Source organism: Megachile rotundata, chromosome 4 (genome assembly GCF_050947335.1).
Source record: "Megachile rotundata isolate GNS110a chromosome 4, iyMegRotu1, whole genome shotgun sequence".
Classification (NCBI taxonomy): domain Eukaryota; kingdom Metazoa; phylum Arthropoda; class Insecta; order Hymenoptera; family Megachilidae; genus Megachile; species Megachile rotundata.
Window position 1 is genome coordinate 3,664,174 of NC_134986.1, and position 19,042 is coordinate 3,683,215.

Genomic DNA, 19,042 nt, shown 5'->3' on the forward strand with positions numbered 1-19,042 from the left:
TAGTCCCTCTTTTCCACTCGTTGCGTGGTGACTGCGTGTCCGCTATGAGTATTAGATTACCTCTGCCTAAAGTATTCCCTTCTCTCATCCATTTAGGTCGTCCGATGATAGACGGTAGTATATCTCTCTCGTAACCAACGCCTCCAGAAGCAGTCAGCAAAGTGTTGAGTCAATTTCCACTGTTTTCTTAAGCATACGGTCTGCGACTCATAATTTCCCAGCTCTATGCTTCCGGACGATGTTCCAATTAAAAAATGATTAAGGGTGAGAGCTTTGTGATCTCGCGGATCTACGGGCACATTTGTTAATGGCCGTGAGTTTACCAAATGCTCCATTTCGGTCAATAACGTGTACAGAACTTCTTCTGTAGGAGCTTGTTCGCGTAAAACCACGTGTAGCGCAGTTTTTACGGATCTAATTAGGCGTTCCCACGCCCTACACATACGTGGTGCGTCCGGAGGAATGAATTTCTATTCTATTCGTTGTGTCAGCGCATATTCTCGTTGCTTTTCTTTATCTATTTCAGCGATAGCTTCTTTAAGTTCTTTACTAGCACCTTTAAAATTTGTACCGTTGTTACTATATGTAGTATACCGTGACGGGAAGACCTCTACGCGAAGCCAATCTCTGTAAATGACGGAACTCGCGCTTAAGATGTGCGCTAACTCCAAGTGAACAGCCCGTGTAGTGAGGTAGGTAAATAGAAGCCCCCAGCGTTTTTCCCTACGTCGACCAATTTTTACGAACATAGGACCAAAATAGTCAATTCCGCAGTGACTGAAGGGTCTCGGCCTGTACGCCAATCGTCCCTCAGGTAACGTTGACATGATAGGAGCCTGAAGTTTGGCACGTTGTAAGCGATATACTAGACATTTAGCGACCAATGAGCGTAAGGTCTTTCTTAAACCTATTATGAAAAAAGTTTGATGTAGTTTGTTGACGACAGCCGCATTATTTGCGCGATAGAAACGCCGATGGTATTCCGTTATAAGCAATTTGGTCGCTGGATGCTTGTCTTCGAGGATTATCGGGAAATTATTAAATTTGTCCTCATGAATTTTCGTTACTCGTCCGGTTACTCTTAAGATTCCGTGTTCATCAATATGAGGCCACAAATTAGCTATCTTGCTAGTTTTTTTTAACTCTTTATTACACCTGATAGCATTCATTTCCTCATGAAAGCAATCAGCCTGAATTATGCGATACCAACATCGCTCAGCCGCGGAAATGCTTACCACTGAGGGCAGTTCAGGAGTTCGACCTTTCCAACGACTTATGACCGACTGTACGCGCCTGGCCACAATAAATAAACCTTGCCATTCGAGAAGTCTTAGCGCTAACGGAAAGGTAGATAATTGGTACGACTCTGCAAAGTATACGAACGCTTTGCGCATTTCCATTTCGTCTATCGATTTCTTCTTCACCTCGTCGAGCGGTTTCTCTACTGGCCAGTCACATTCCGATTTCGGTAAAAATGCGGGCCCCAAGTTTCAACTGTTGGGCTCATCAGAAGCTCTGTTATTCCAACGCGTCGCGATATCCGCCGGGTTCTGGCTGGACGGAACCCAGCGTCACTCAAAGGTTTCGGAAATCTCGCCAATTTGCCCCAGACGATGGGCAACAAACACCTGACGCATTCGATGTTCTCCATTTATCCATCTTAAAACAGTAACGGAATCGGACCATAGAAACCGCTGGTGAAATTTAATATCAAGCTCCTCCGTAATAGTTTTAGCTAATCGTGCTGTAAGTAACGCAGCTTGCAATTCCAATCGTGGAACGGAGAGCGGTTTCAGGGGGGCCACTCTTGATTTGGCCATAATTAAAACGCTTGCTACAGGGCCTTCGGTAGTTATTCTAATGTACGGCACGGCAGCGTACGCCTACAAACTCGCGTCACAGAACACATGGAGCTGCGCTGTCGCGAGATCGGAGGTTGTTGGTATCAAACAGCACGGGATGCGACTCTGATTTACCAATTGCAGCATCCGCAACCACGTTAACCAACCGACATTTTCTTCATCCCTTAACGGATCATCCCAACCAATTCCACTACGCCAGATTTGCTGCATTAATATTTTAGACTTTATCATGAAGGGTACCAGAAATCCCAGCGGGTCAAAGGTCGACATGATGACACGAAGATACTCGCGCTTCGTCGGTTTCCTGTTTCCGCGTATCACCTCCGCGGGAACTTTGTTCATGTCAAACACCTTTTCCCCACCTCGGTCACAGAGCTTCAACTCTCCTTTGTCTTTTGCAGGTTCCCTTCCTGCTGCCGCCACTACAGTGGTATCGTTGCTTGCCCATCCATGCATTTCGAAGTTGGCACGAGCATTTATTCTGGTGACGTCTCGAACTAAATCTATTAACCTTTTAGGTACGACGCGCCACTATAGTGGCTTTTGTGGATATCATCTTTCAGGACGACGCGCCACTATAGTGGCTTTCGCGAATACGATCTCCCAGGACGACGCGCCACTATAGTGGCTTTCATAATTGTTGTACACTTCTTTTTTCTTTACATCGATTTAGAACAGTGCAAATAAAACAATAGATAGACAAAATAGGCAGTCAGGTATAAATTATTGCTTTTTCCTTAAATAAATATACCATTTGTTTTTTCTAACATATCCTTATACATTGTTAGAGTCTCTAACCCCAAAATGCTACATGAAAATAGAAAACAAAGGGCAATTTCTGACAATTCAGAATCCGACTCGGAAATCGAAAATAAAATCAATAGAAATATGCAGGGTATGAAGAAGATAAAAAGAATAAGATACAGCGATCAAATACTTCATTTGAATATTCTTGTGCACAGAACGGGATTGCCCGTCACACTTTGCAGTGTTATATCGATAATACATCGTTCACGTCAGACCCTGCCGTCCAGGGAAATACCACACGCAGAATTCGGCCGTACCTAAAAGGTTAAATCTCGTGCAGATTTCTGGCTAACTAAATAATTATCTATATAACTATTCATCATAATACTCCTACACGCATCCGGATGTGAATGAGCATAATCTTCAGCGTTTTTATTCTTAATATATGCCGCACTTGTCAGCGACGACTTTACCCCAAAAATTAACGAAGACAGAACGAAAAAGTAAAATATACCTACTTCATACAAAATCAAACAAATGAAAAAAACTAAAATAATTCTGCAAAACAACAAAATAAAATATACTTACTCCATACAAAAATAAATAATAGAAAAAGACAAAAGCCCTTAAAATATAAATTATATAATTTCTATAATTTGTATAATTATACATATATATAAATACAATTTATAAGTATTAATCATAAATTTTTACTTTTTTTGATATATTTCTATAATAGTATTTTTGTATACTATTGTACTTATTGTATATTGTGCTATTATAGTACTATTTTGCATACTTGAAAAATATTATCTTTTAATTTTACAACAAGGCAACGTTAAATAAAAAATATTAATGCTTTTTATCAAATACTAAGGGGTATTATTTCAGTAAAAATTAATTTATAGTAAAATATTTAAAAATACAAGATATGGATGAGGAAAGTATTTTATAATAAATTAAACGTCCTACTGATTGTAGGTGGGGGATTTTGTGGTCAGCTTAAAGGAAGCTGCATCTTGTATAAAAATCCAGTAAGACTCAGTGTCAATATAGTGAGAGTGTAAGTTCATCGTCAATTGTCATCGGTTCGTGCGATCGCATATCTTCAATTCCAAATCGCTTCATCATTTTCAGTGAATCGAGTTCATCTAAAATTTCGTTTTAACGATAGCATGTAAGTTGCCAATATCATCAATGACTTATAGCCTCAATTTACTGTCTTATACACGTTGTTAACATGAATAAAAAATCTTTTTTTCATGCGAATAAATTATTTTACAGAAATTCTTATTGGTGTGAAAGAAACCTGTTGAAGTTGACAAATGTGAGTATAATAGATTTATTTAATTTATTTTTGCAAAAATGAGGGTTTGAAAAGGAATTCATAAATTATTCCCAATTTTGTTATAGTGTGTTCTGTTATGTTCGGTTATGCAAAATACATTATTTTTTAATTGAAACAAAACAGTAATAAATGTATTTAAATTAAAAAAGAAATTAATTTATAATATAAAATAGAATTGCTGTTAACAATATAGCAATTTTATTGATTTGAATATTTGTAAGAATTGTTTTTTTTTCTATTATTCAATAATTAATAAAAATAGTTTATTATTTAGTTTATTATTGGATAAGATATTAATAAACAATACATATATAAACAAACTTCAAATTATATCTTCAGAGACTGCAGAACACAAATTCAGATTAATAATGTTTAAATAATTTTAGTTGCAAATAATCAGTATAACTGATTAAAACTCCTTTGTCTACCAGTATCGATGAACAAAATTTTATTCCGATTACTATTATAAATAACGAAAATTGCATTTTAATGCTTTACTAATAACTGCTATCAGTAATAGAAATTTTGTTTCGACTATTTTCAGCCATTGTTAATTTTCAACATTTTAACATTTAACATTTCTTAACATTTTTTAACATTTTTAATATTGTATTAATATTAATCGTTAATCACCTAAAATGAATCACAAAATTTATATATTTTACAAAACATTTTGAAAATAGTACAGATCAATCTTTTTATTCAATATTTACACACATCTGTTACTTAATAAGTAAAATCTAAATTTTGTCTTACAAAATATGTAAATTATGGACGTAAACAAAACAGAACTCTCGTCATCGATATTGGTTTAGATAACTAAAATGGAGCACATACATAACGGCTTGTAGTAGATACATAATGGTTACTCGTAACCAAAAATAATTTCCTTCATCAATAATTGTTATTCGTAACCAAAATAATTATAACTAAAACAAGTTACCTATTAATATATTTTAACCTCATAATTCTCTGACAAACTTTTATAAAATTTCACAATAATTACTTTTTTATTATTAAATTTATACTCGATAATCTTCAAACTATTCTTTGACTAATCGATATTTTTGCTATTTCGCAAACTTTTATATTTCTTTTCCTCAAAGACCTTTTATATATTTCCTTTCCTAAAATTCATCCTTGCTGACTAAACGATGTTCATCTCTAAAATCGTGCGTTTACAAAAAAGGAAAAAAGAAGGAGTATCTCAGAAACCTAGAAATATAAATTTCTTACATATTAACGACCATGCAAATGAGAAACTCAGAATACCGGTTTTACATTTATTATCGAAAATCCTAATCGTTGGTCACACAGCTAAAATATTCGTTGATTGTCTAAAATATCACGTAAAACCCATGCAGCATGGCAAGTTGTGTAATACTTTTCGAAACACGGCTTTTCGTCGAAGAATTTGGTGAATCATTAGAGAGTTGTCGATACCATTCAAGGGTGTTACACACCCGTTGCAATGCAGCTCACGTTCCGAGATGTATCTCGGATATTTACGCAACGAATCGATGAATCAAAGGTAAATTTCTGCTATGCAACTGAAAGTACGACAAGTATTTGGATAGAACGTGTCACCAACTGACCCTTCGAGATCGTTGTTACGTAGCGTTGGAAAGTTGCGGTAAAAAGAAACGATATCGCAAAACTTTAGCGCTAGTTTATAGGGGTTGAAGTCTCATTTACAATGATCATTTCACAAGTGACAATAAATTCTATCAATTTGTGTTTGCTTCATGGAATTACTAAATCATTAACGGCATGATTTTTTCGTAAATCTCGATAACTATCGCATGTGATATTTTATGAATATCAGTAGAATATTTCTTACAGAACAGTATTCACAAGCAGTTACGCAATAAGGTGAAGTGGGGTAAGTTCGTAAACAGTGCAAATGCGTATACAGGCTACTTTTATTACAATATGAGCGAAATTTCTCCATTTAGTATGTTTGTTTCCTTGTTTTGTTTCACTATATTCCCTTTTATATTTAACTTAGAGTACTTGTTTGCAGTATAGAGTACTTGCACAATGGAGTAAAAAGCATTTTATAGCAGATTTGTTAATAATTCTACTCTTGCCCCATTGCACATGAAATAAAGTTTCAAAGTATTTAACTTCAAGTTACGCTCGTACCCCATTTTCGGGGAAAGTGCAGAGTAGTTGACATTTTAAACAATTTCCTGTCAAAATCAAAATGTACAAGGAACATTAAGGTCCTAGTTAATATTAATTAAGTTGTTACGTCCTGGATATCAATATGAAGGTCCGGAATCGCTCTTGAATTGACAAGCTTTTAGACCACGCGGTACGTGCGCCCGTCGTATGTCAGGGATCCCAGGGTGTACAAGTATGACACAGTACTTACCCGAAGCTTCCTCCTTAACTTTTACAATAGATTTCTCGTCTTGGATCCTTAGGTAGAAGATCCTTCACTATGATCTTCTTCACAGGTATATCAATGAGTAATAACTGATACTTAGCGTCGCGGATAACTGGTCGTGGAGTAAGAGCTAGACAGGGTAGGTATAAGGTGCGTAGGATCTTACGTAGTTGGTACCTACGACCTCCTCGTCTTTGTCTCCCCATGAGCTGACTAAAAATGCAGAGGCATCAAACACATCATATGCGTGCGGCTATGTCTCACACCACCGTGGTGATGTGGATTACCTATCTCGATTTCGCAATATAATTGATCTCGTGCGACTATGTCTCGTACTACCAGATCCAGCGTAATCGAGTATACGTATTTTAAATAATCAAAAGCTCTTAAAGAGATCTCGGGTTTATAGGAAATGATTAAAGGCGAAGATAACTAAATATAAAATATATTCAATACTTAAGACGATGTCGGAATATAACTGATACAAATGAACTTAGAGTTATAATATAAATGAAACGCGTAGTTTAGAGTTGGTAGGAAATGGGTGGAATTAGGATGGAAACTAGCAGAGTCCAGCACGAGGGGACCGGACCCTGTGACTAGTCGGACTGCTACTGCTCGCGAGGCTACTCGAACTGGGCTTTTTATATTACTCGGTGGTGTCAGAAGAGAAGATAAAGGGAGATTAGTTATGATCTGTTATTGTCTGGAGATTGCGTGATGTAAATAAAGGTTCGCGGAATTAGATAGGAATGTACATAGCAGGATGTTTAGGTTAAGATAAAGGGTGAACTTGAGGACCTAGGAGTAAAGGAATGTAAAACTTATGCTATCTTATTTATAACGCACGCGGGACTGTGTCTTATAACTAATTATGTCAAAAACGCAATATATATATATTGCGTTTATATATATATATATATATATAAATACATATATATGCTTAATAATAATAATAATCCTTAGAGAAATAGTCCTTAAGCAACTAGATCAAACGTCGTCGCACGACGTCACAAAGTAGAAGTAATTATACAAAGCATTTGATATCGACAGCGTTAAGTATTTATATAGCAGACTGAAAATACTCACGTTTAAATACCAACTTTACAAAAACCAGTCTGTATTCACCCCACTTTACCTTATCTTATGTACTCTTTCTCCACGCATTCGACAAATAATTTTCCTGATTACTCTGATTTACAGTTCCAAAATGTCGGAGCCACTCGTCGTCGAATCGGTGCACATGTACGAAAAGGAGAATGCCAAACTTCATCACACGTTCAACTACGAATTAGTACATTTAGACCCACCGACAGCAGTTCTGAGAAGGGGCCAAACTTTTAATCTTGCTGTGAGATTCAATCGAGAATACGTGGACGAGTCTGATATCGTCAGATTGCTGTTCAGTTTTGGACCAAATCCAAACGTTTTGAGGGGCACCAGAGGAGTGATCACCATAACCAACAAAAATAGTTACTTGACTGATTTGGAAACATGGAGTGTACGAATGATTGGTGTACATGGAACGGATTTGTCCGTGGAAGTGAGAAGTCCCATCGATAGTCCTGTTGGTTTGTGGCAGTTGAATGTGGAGACCACCACCTTGGGCAGCAAGGCGGCTCCGAATACCTTCAACTATGAAAAGGATATTTATCTGCTGTTTAATCCGTGGTTGAAAGGTTTGTATTTTTATAAAGAACTTTATTTCTAATTAGAAGAATTAAGGAATTCAGGAAGTAAAAGTGGATGTTTGTAAACGAGGTTTTTTTGATGTAAAGGAAATTTGAAGTTGATGATTTGGAATTCCAACGTGATAAACAGATTCCGTGTACAGTTCCTATGGAAATGAGGTTATATTTAATTACTGAGGTATAACGAAGATATACAATTTTTTAGCTAATTTCATTTTTTCGTTTAAGAGTTATCAAACATATGACAAATTATGTTATAGCGCTTTATATCTATGCAATGTATTACAACTATATTTTTCATAATGAGTGATAGTGTTAGAAAACAACTTTATTCTGAATTCCAATATTAATGTAAGATATTGTTATCAATGTAGGGAGTTTTGTTAAGAATTTTAGAATTTGAGGATTTGGAGATTTGAAAGATTGGGAATTTGGAAATTTAGGAATTTGGAAATTTGGGGATTTGGGGAATTAAAAATTTGAAAATTTAGGAATTTGAGGATTCAGGAATTTAGAAATTTGGAAATTTGGAGATTTCAGAATTTGAGAATTTGACCATTTGAGACTTTGACAATGTGGGATTTAGCAATTTTAGTATTTGGAAATTTGAGAATTTACAAATTTAGTAGTTGGAATCATAAAAACTTGGAAAAAATGGAACTTGAGAATTTTGAAGTGTGAAAATTTTGAAATCTGGAAAATTGTTAATTTGAAAAATGGGAAATTTGAATGGTTAGAGATTCGAAAATGTGGAAATATCCAAACTCAGTCATTTTGAAATTTTCAAATTTAATTTTTTCAAATAATGAAATTTGAAAATTTTATAATTTCAAGATTTGAACTTCTAGAAGATTAAAAATTGTGGCAATTAGGGATTTTTGAATTTGTTAACTTTTCATAAGCATTTCATAAGAAAGCTTGCAAGGTTTTGCGAATTCTTTTAATATATTTTAACATTACATTTTAATATCTTCTTACGCAAAACTAACAATAAGCTGAGCTTCAACTCGACAGTACAATTTTATCTCTAAAATTTTCTCATAAACCATTTTTTCTTATTTTGACAACATTTATTTCATCTAGTGATTTCAGCTAGAGATAAAAAGAATCTTATTCAGAGATTCAAATAGTATTATTTTATAATCCTACTAAATAATAGAATAATTAAGAACTATATGTATACTCCATCTTACAACAACCATTAAAATATAAAATATACACAATCCATACAATTTACAAATAATAAAAATAATTTGTAAAACACTCACAAATTCTATTTTAATAATTATGTAGTTATCCTATTAGTACATTATCGTTACCATTGTAATTGTTTTATTTTTAGAGGATGTAGTATTCATGGAAGAGGAACAACTTTTGGACGAATATGTCCTAAACGACGTTGGAAAGATATGGGTTGGCCCATGGGGAAGTTCTCGAGGCAGAGAATGGATTTTCGGTCAATTCGATGTATGTGTACTTCCTGCTTGTCAATTGTTGCTAGAAAGATCTGGCATTAAAGCAACTTCCAGAGGAGATCCTATTAGCATGTGCCGAGCTATTTCGAGAATCGTAAGACATTTTTATGCTTTTCTTTAGTATCTTTATTCTCATAATTTCTGAACCTATTCTCGGTTGCTTGTAATATTTTACAAATATTTCTTTTGCAAAGGAAAAACTACTTTGAATCTCTGGTTCTTCGCTATTTAATCTTCTATAAATAATTAATACAGAACTTACTGGTGTATAACGCACTTTTACTTTGAAAAATTCAAGTTCAGAAATAAACCGACAGTAAAACGTCAATTAATATTCACATTCATTCGTTATTTCATTAGTTTCTAAATTGGAGCAATTTTTATTTGTTCGAAAATTTGTTGCCCAGGATCCGCGATTATCTCATGAAAACTTTGACCCCCTGCGCAGTCCTAAACCGTAAGAGATAGACATGCGCAGTAAATTTTTACAAAGAAAGTAATCAAGGAAAAAGTAGTCGAAGCACCCACAATGATGACGTAATTATTTTTTATGTATCCCTTAAAAAGTATCCCTTAATAACGGTTTTACTGTACTATAATTGTAAGAGTACACATATAATATTTTTTTACCTTGTTTTCGAGCATGCGCGCAACGTCTCAGCGTAACTCACGGATATATTTCTGCGTCATAGTATGATAAAAGCACCTCATATTGCAATGGAAAAAATCTTCGTCAATCGATAATTGTAGGGATAATTCTTTCAGGTGAATTCGATCGACGACAGAGGTGTCATAACCGGACGTTGGTTCGGCGGATATTGGGACGGTACCGCACCATCCGCGTGGACCGGAAGCGTGCCAATTCTAGAACAATTCTTAGAAACCGGCGAGTCAGTGAAATACGGACAATGCTGGGTATTCGCCGGTACTGTGACCACCATATGTCGTGCTCTCGGAATACCATCGAGGGTGGTGTCAAATTTGGTATCAGCTCACGACGCGAACGCCTCGCTTTCCATCGATTGTTATTACGACAGAAACAACAAGGAGCTTGAAGAAGACCCTAAGAATCCTAACGGTAAAGACTCGATCTGGAATTATCATGTGTGGAACGATGTATGGATGGCCAGGCCAGATTTGCCGAAAGGATACGGAGGATGGCAGGCCATTGATGCTACTCCTCAGGAACCTTCCGAGGGTGTTTATCAGTGTGGACCAGCTTCCGTTGAAGCAATTAGACAGGGGGCTGTTGGTTATAATTATGACGTAACTTTCATGTTAGCTTCGGTGAATGCTGATATAATGAGATGGAAGGAAGATCCAGAAAGTGAATTGGGATATTCCAAAATCGATTGCAATAAATATCAGTAAGTATTTGAGATAATAGGGTGGCCTTTATGGGTGGATATAATGTTATTAAGGGGTATTATTTCAGTAAAAATTAATTTCTAGTAAAATATTTCAAAATGCAAGATCTGGATGAGAAAAGTACTTTACAACAAATAATAGTGATAATATATTTTTTTTAAGTTAAAATAGTTAATTAAAAATTATTTATTGTTTGAATACATGAAGAATGAATTCATTAAATAAATAATGATATATGAGGATTTAAAGAAGCTATAATGAAATTATGAGAAAATTTAATAGGTATAGCAAAATATTAATGAAAGTAACAGGATTAGGATTAAATTTGTAGAGTTATGGTTGAAGATATAATTCTTCAAGAAAAATCTTTTTTTAGTGTTAAAATTGAAATTATTATTCTGCTAGTAAAATAAAATAGATAAAATAATATTATTTAAATTAAAGGTTGGTCCAATAATATCAATCAAAATTTTTAGCAGAATTTGTAAATCATAAAACTTCTATTGAGGATAATACATTGTATTAATACATCATTCATAACATAACTAAAAAAATTTGTATTTTATAAGAAAATTTAATAGTATGAAATTAGACCAAATACATTTAGTTAAAGTTTGAAAACGATAAGTAAATTTTTAAAATAATTATAGTAATTAGATGAAAAACAGAAAATTAAACTTGCTATTCTGTATATAACAAAATATTACTCTAGATTCATTATAAAAGATATTTATATTAATTATTCAACTTATGAAATGATATCCAATAAAAAATCCTAAAGAAGTTGTCGAAATAGATATTAATACAAAAAAATTTACATATAAAATACAGAATAATTGTAGTATTCACGATTAGATAATTTATTTTAATAAAAAAAAGTAGGATAAATTAATTATTTTTACATTCATGATTCTTGGATATTCGCTACTGAGTTCTGATGGTAATTCTGACCTTGGGAATTACTAAAGACGCTACCGTGTATTATCCAATTTGCATAAAACGAACATAATCAAAATATTTATGCAAAAACTGAAAGATTCCGCCATTTTAAATTACATGATTATCCACTTGTTGGAAACTTTTGATTTATGATTGGATTGTTATGTTACGAGCCGGAGGGGTCACAGCCGCGTGATTGGGGACTGTATTTTGGTAAAGGTAGTGTTATTAGGCTAACTCAGGTTTGTTACTTAACCTGAGCGCCAAAGGAAAATAGACGCAGGGATGAGCCGACGTATGGTTAACGCCGGGTGTCACAGGAAAGGTCAATACGCGGGGATGCACCGACGTATGGCTAACGCCGGGTGCCCCAAGAAAATGATGAATTATTGAAATGAATTAGCCGACGTATGGCTAACGCCGGGGGTCACAGGAAATGTTAATATTTGTACTCGTAACAAAAATATGGCAGTATACCTCGAGAGGCTAAGATATACCGACTGGTGGGTTTGTTAGGACTCTGCTTATAATTGACAAAATGTAAAATTGAGTTTAAAATAAGTGATTGAAAATATATTCTTCCCAAAACCGGTATTACAAATATTCCTGTGTATTTGTCGGTTAAGGTGATGTTACAAGAATTGATCTTGATTTGACTTTACATTAAGTTTGAGTAGTTTCGACTCTCATTAATGCTTGAAGGGGACTCTAACCCGATCTTGGTCGAATTGACTTCTCTTGATTCGACACGATGACTCTAGCGGTACTCGGACAGAGGTTCCACGTTAGACGACGTTCAGAAATCAAATGGGTCCACGGACAGAGGTTCCGTATTAGACGACGTTTGATAATCTATTGGGTCCGAGGCATTTTCTCCACAACCCCTTTTATACCCAAAAAATGGGTAAGAAACGAGTAGTGGTGAAGACGGTTGGAACGAATCAACGCGACGTTTTCGTCTAACGAATCTTCATCGCGTTGGTCCGAAGACGTTAGATGCTCTCGAGCGAAGTCTAATAAGGAAACCCTGGTAACTGGGAAAGCTAGGCAAGATTAAACTCTCGCTTCGCGGTGGTCTTCGGCTATTCTCGAATATTCATCTCCAAGGAATAAAAATCATCGGCATACGTAACAGTTAAATCATCGTCGGTGATAGACAGATCGAGTACTTGTCGAAGAGATCAATTAATACAATGTATTCGACGTTAAAGTGTTGGAGATACGGGGACATTTGAAATTTTTAAAATATTGAGATTTAGAAATTTTGTAATTTGATAATTTAATAATTTCGTGATGTGATTACTTGATCACTAATAATTGATTACCAAGAAGTGAGTACTAATAATTTGTATTGTAAAAATTTGGAAATTTAACAATTTTGGCATTTAGGAAATTGAGAATATAAACAAATTAGAAATTTACAAAATTTGGCAATATAGCAGTATTGGAATTTAGAAAATTAAAAGTGCAGATCAATTGCAAATTTAGAAACTTGAGAATTTAAAAATTTGAGATTTTAGAATTGAAGAACTTGGGAATTTATAAAACTGGAAATTTGTCAATTTGAACATTTTTTTAAAATGACGAAAGAGAGTCTAAATTTCAACACTTTTAAATTGAAAGTTATGAACATTTGAAAAATTATGAACTTAGAAATCGAAGAATATGAAAAGTTGGAAATTTAGAAATTTAGAAATTTAACAATATACAAATCTAGGAATTAAGAAATTTTCAAGATTGGAGACTAAAAATTTCCTAAAACGTTAAAAATTTAGAAATTAAAGTATTTGGAAATTGAAAAACTTACGAATTTTTAAATTTATAAATTTACAAACTTAGAAATATTTGGTTTACAATTTACAAACTTGTAACATTTTTAACATCCATACTTCCAAATATAGAAATTTGCAACTATAGAAATTTCATATTTTTAAATATTAAAAATTGTTCACATCTTCAAAGCCATATTTATCCATTACTGTGTCAACTAATAACATATTTAATTCGTTTGTAAATAGCATCGGTCGTATGGTTCTAACGAAAGCACCTTGGATTTACGATCCGAATGGCGACAGAGACAGAGAAAATATAACATCATTATATAAAGCGAAAGAAGGTAAATACGAATTGATTGAGTGTTTGTTCGAGCATGTAATATACTTGAACATGTAAAAAATTGTCGTCACATCTTAACCTCGTTCTTAACCACGTTTTTAATAATAATCTATCATACATGTTAATGTTACTAACTACTATGTTATGTTAGAATTAAAATTAGATTTGTAGGAATATAAAATGAATAATTGAAAGATTCCCTAAAACCGGAGAGTGTACTTGCCCGTTAAGGGCTAACTCTAATTTACAAAAGTCTTTTGGCCATCTGGAAATTTGAGAATTTTAAGATTTAAGATTTAGAAATTTGGAGATTTGAGAACTTGAAAATTTTAAAATTAAAAAATTGAGAAATTCTCAAATACATATTTGTCTACATCCAACGGAAGTCCGCGTTGTCCCATAAATATGTATACTATAGTAGACAATATATACATTTTCCGTTTCTCCTTCTTTATTTGTTAAAGTAAAATCAAGTTTCCCTTTTTACATTATTCACATAATATAGATACATAAAGATATAAGTTATCAAAATGTTTATCAATATTCTTAATCATATTTTGTATTTACTTATTTGCAGATACTAACTCATTAATATACTTTTCACGACAACGGTTCATGAAATTAACTAATTTTGAGTTGCTTATAAATTACAATAACTGAAATTTTCAAAATATTTCTCTCGTTGAAATAAAGATTACGTCATTTTAATATCATAACTACTAAAAATAAAAATGCAGCATTGACTTGAACTCAAAGGCGATCAGTGTCATCACTGATTGAAGACGATTATACTTATGTGAACCTTTAAACTCGAACTTCCAGAGATTGAACGTTTTGAACTTTGACGATGACACTTGAGCTTTTCAATAAATCGAATTTCATAATCTCTAACTCTCAAACTCTAAATAAAGTTGCCTTAAATTTACCAAATTACAGTTACTTTAAAACCAAAAAGTTATTTTTAATTTATCAAAATCTTATATTATATCATTTATTTTGAGGAAAAGTTTGTACAAGGTGAAGTGCGGTAAATGCAGACTGGTTTTTGTAAAGTTGGTATTTAAATGTAATTATTTTCAGTCTACTATGTAAATACTTACCGCTGTCGATATCGAACGCTTTGCACAATTACTACTATTTAATTAATATTAACTAGGACCTTGATTTTCCTTGTACATTTTGATTTTGATAGGAAATTGTTTAAAATGTCAACTACTCTGCACTTTCCCCGATATCTCCTATAAAATGCTTTTTACTACATTATGCAAGTACTCTATACTGCAAACAAGTACTCTTAGCTGAGATATAAAAGGAGATATAGTGAAACAAAACAAAGAAGCAAACATACTAAATGGAGAAATTTCGCTTATATTATAATAAAAATAGCCTGTATAAGCACTTGCCCCGTTTACGAATTTACTCGACTTCTCATCATTTATAATTTCGTAAAATTAAATGCAGGTTGCTATACTGTATTTTTAAAATTATTTAATTCTACCCAATCAGTTGCATGCAACTACCATTAAAATTTATAAAGTTGTATCATCGTCAATCTACGAAACATGATACATCTCACGTTCAATTAAAAAGCACTTTGTAATTATTTAGCTACCTTAAACGATTGACTTCAAACAACTAGCTGTAATTAACTCTCGACAGACATTTTCATTACCAGTTGCTATTTATCTAGTCAAATCTTGATAGATTTTCTCATAATTAAGGAATCATTAACACATTGACTTGATATAGTGTATCGTATTTGTAATTGACCCCCAAAGACACGTTTGACCCCCTTATCGAATTAATTTGGAGTAAAGACACATTTGACGCCTTTATCCGGCTATACCCTTTCTAACAGGATTATACGAGCCAACCACCCTACCCTTTATCTAAATTTACAATATTACAATACAATTTGTTTTATGTTTAGGAACTGAAGCCGAGCGTTTGACACTGTACAGAGCAGTTCGCAGTACGGAAGTGGCCAAAAGATTTTACTCTTTGCCTTCGCCAGGAAAAGAGGACGTGGAATTCGATCTCGTAGACCTGGAACGAGTGAATATCGGTCATCCATTTGCAGTAGCCGTGAACATAAAGAACAAATCCAATGAACCAAGAACCATTCAAGCTGTTCTGTCTGCCGGTAGTGTTTACTATAACGGGGTCAAGGCGAACCTGGTCAAGAGAGCATCCGGTAACTTCGTACTTCAACCAAATGCCAGTAAGTCTACTAAACTTCATTTTCAATAAACTCAATGAATGATGTGATTTATGGCAATAATTCTTGTGACGTTCACGCGATCGGTGCAGTATGAAATGTAAGGTTTATGGTGGAATGTTTGAAATTGTATAATAAAAAAGTTAAGGTATGTTACTTATGTCGGGTACTTCATTTGAACATTTTGAGTATTTTCACTGCAGTTATTTTTAAGATGAGACCTTCACGATGATCGATTGATGAAGGTTGGATTATAGTTTTTATAGGTGGGTTTAAGTATGAGGGTAGCATAAATGATTTATTCGTTTTGAAAAGGCTATATCTTCAAAAATATTACACGTACACCCATGAAGGATATATGAAAAGAAGTACAAACTCAACAAGTTTATACACCCTCCACAAATGTTCAATATATGATCCTTCGGTGACACAACACACGTCCAGACGATAATCGAGCTCATTGTATAATATTGCAGCATAGTCTTGTTAATTTATTTTATAATCTTCATTTTATGATCCATGATAAACTACAAACTAGCACAACTTCAAAAATTACATCAGTCTTAGTTCTTATAAGGATTGGTCTTCATTTTCATACAGGATCATAAAAGCGCAGACATCATAAACACAAGTTTAGATTAAAAACTAGTCGCGACCCTGTCCCTAGGATCTCCTGAAGGATCATTTTAATAATAAACAGTCATTCATGCTTGATCTTTATTTTGCCGTACCTTAAATTATAATTGAAATCGAACCTGCATTTATTTACGTACATAAATAAATCTCACTTGCTTCTTCTTCAACACCCATCATTTATTTATTTTAGCTGAACAGCTGAAGCTCACGATCACAGTGGCCGATTATTTGGATAAACTAGTAGAATATTGTATTATGAAACTATACTGCATTGCCACGGTCAAAGAAACTAGGCAAACATGGGCCGATGAGGATGACTTCCAGGTGCTGAAGCCAAACATTGCAATTAAGGTAAAAATTGAAATTAATAACGTTACTATATTAGTTTCAATAACAGTAATTATTGTTCTATAACAATACTAATTTACATTAGTTTCAGCAATAGTACTAGCTATGTATAAAATATATTTTTATACACAAAAGTTAAAAAATATAAAACAATACTTTTTTACATTCTACTTCATTTTTGCGGAAGTTAAAGTAAGGACTTTTTAAGTTCATAACATCCACTCGTCAAACTATTAAACTGTGTTTTGTGTCGTAAACAGAATTTGTCATAAATATTTTACAGATCCTATTTTCCGAAAATGAAATGATATATGACATAAATTTATTCTATGTTATTTATGTATTTTTTTAAATAGAATCGTTTTCTTCTTGGTTGTACCATTAATTCTTTTTTATTCTAATGGTTATACCATTACTTTTGAAACACCTTGTATTCAATATGTTATTTACAAAATGGTACTGATTTAATGCATCGCTGTTTGAACAAATTTTTAGATCGACGGTGAACCAGTGGTAGGAAGACCATCAACGATTTCGCTTCGCTTCAAAAATCCGTTGAAGAGAATGCTAACAGAGTGCAAATTCAATTATGCTGGACCAGGACTCTCGAGGAACAAAACGTTGATGTTCAGAGACGTCGAACCAGAAGAGGATGTGTACGTGGAATACCAGTTGGTTCCTCAGAAACCTGGACGACAGAAGATTATTGCTACTTTTACTTCGAAAGAACTCCTTGACATCACAGGCTCCGCTGCCATTGATGTCCTCGACGAGAACGAGTGAAGTCCTTAAATCTCACAATTTCTCTATCAACCGAAATCCTTCTCACATAATTTTTAAATCGTAACTCAAAGAAAAATTGTATCGATAAATTACATATTAGACATACTTAAAATAAAATTTGTGCAATAAAATTTGTATTTGATTTAGTTGTAGTATACTTTAAATATCACGAATGTTTTAAATGATGAGTCGCCATTTCCTATTTTTACGTGAAAAAGTTATATACAAAAATGGACGAAAAATAAAAAAATTAGCAATGCTCAAGTATTGCAAACAATCGAACAGACTTTTGATCTTTGCCGACTGCCACGATCGTAACGTCTCTTTCATTTTGACTCGCTATCCTCTTCGACGCGACGTGAGAAACTTTTATCGTCAATTAAACCAGTAAATATAGTCTAAATTATATCGTGTTTGGTCTCATTTTAATCGGAAAAATGTCAAGAATTAATTGGTAAAAGTTTGATAACGAAAAAATTAAAAATAAAAAAGTTTTATATTTGCATTGGTATTGTCTCACGGATACATTAAGTCCCGGGTCACGTAACATTTCCCGGCGAGCGAACCTCTGGCGTCTCGAGGGGTATTCCCCCTAGTGGTGGGGATAACATTTTCGCTTATATCGGAAAGAACATTTTTGCTTATATATTAGGTCGAGTCATAAGTAACTTCCGTTTTTTTATCAGACATTTATTTCGTTCTCATTAAACAACAAAATTATATTATTTTATTATATATTCACCACTATTTTCTATAACCTTCTCCCATTTTCCTGGTAGTTTATCAATTCCTTCCTTGTAAAATGTGGTTGGTTTGGACTGGAAGAAGCTTTCAACAGCCTTGCCTGACTTGCTCTTCAGAATTGAAGGTTTTTCCATTTAAAAAGTTTTGTAAGGAACAGAAAAGGTGGTAGTCTGTCGGGGCAAGATCTGAGGAGTAAGGTGGATGTAGTAAAACAGATCATCCAAGCTCAAGAATTTTTTCTTGAGTCACCCTTGCTGTATGCGGTCGCGCGTCGTCGTGTAAAAGAATGACATTTCTGCAATTGACGAGTGCAGGGCACTTTTCTAGGAGTTTCTCTTGCACTTTTTGCAATTGCTGAATGTATTATATTTATCCG

At 33.7% G+C, this 19,042-nt stretch overlaps 2 protein-coding genes across 2 annotated transcripts; one reads left to right on the forward strand and one right to left on the reverse strand.

Moving 5' to 3' along the window:
- Positions 1–470: 470 nt before the first annotated feature.
- LOC143264372 (uncharacterized) lies at positions 471–1,400 on the reverse strand. Its single transcript, XM_076531240.1, has one exon. It carries the CDS (start codon positions 1,398–1,400, stop codon positions 471–473), a length of 930 nt encoding a protein of 309 aa, XP_076387355.1.
- A 2,202-nt stretch (positions 1,401–3,602) lies between these two features.
- LOC100883264 (hemocyte protein-glutamine gamma-glutamyltransferase-like) lies at positions 3,603–18,280 on the forward strand. The gene is made up of 9 exons (XM_003707169.3): positions 3,603–3,786; positions 3,894–3,936; positions 7,553–8,028; positions 9,383–9,609; positions 10,281–10,882; positions 13,841–13,938; positions 15,868–16,158; positions 16,982–17,142; positions 17,635–18,280. The coding sequence occupies exons 3-9, from the start codon at positions 7,560–7,562 to the stop codon at positions 17,920–17,922; spliced, it is 2,136 nt and encodes a 711-aa protein (XP_003707217.3). The 5' UTR covers positions 3,603–3,786; positions 3,894–3,936; positions 7,553–7,559; the 3' UTR covers positions 17,923–18,280.
- The last annotated feature ends 762 nt before the right edge of the window (positions 18,281–19,042 follow it).

Bases quoted from the DNA above. Each gene is read 5' to 3' on its own strand.
- LOC100883264 (XM_003707169.3), top strand. From the start codon at position 7,560: ATGTCGGAGCCACTCGTCGTCGAATCGGTGCACATGTACGAAAAGGAG. The intron at 10,883-13,840 runs GTAAGTATTTGA...GTTTGTAAATAG, and splicing joins ATCGATTGCAATAAATATCA to CATCGGTCGTATGGTTCTAA. The intron at 13,939-15,867 runs GTAAATACGAAT...TTTTATGTTTAG, and splicing joins ATTATATAAAGCGAAAGAAG to GAACTGAAGCCGAGCGTTTG.
- LOC143264372 (XM_076531240.1), bottom strand. From the start codon at position 1,400: ATGGAAATGCGCAAAGCGTTCGTATACTTTGCAGAGTCGTACCAATTA.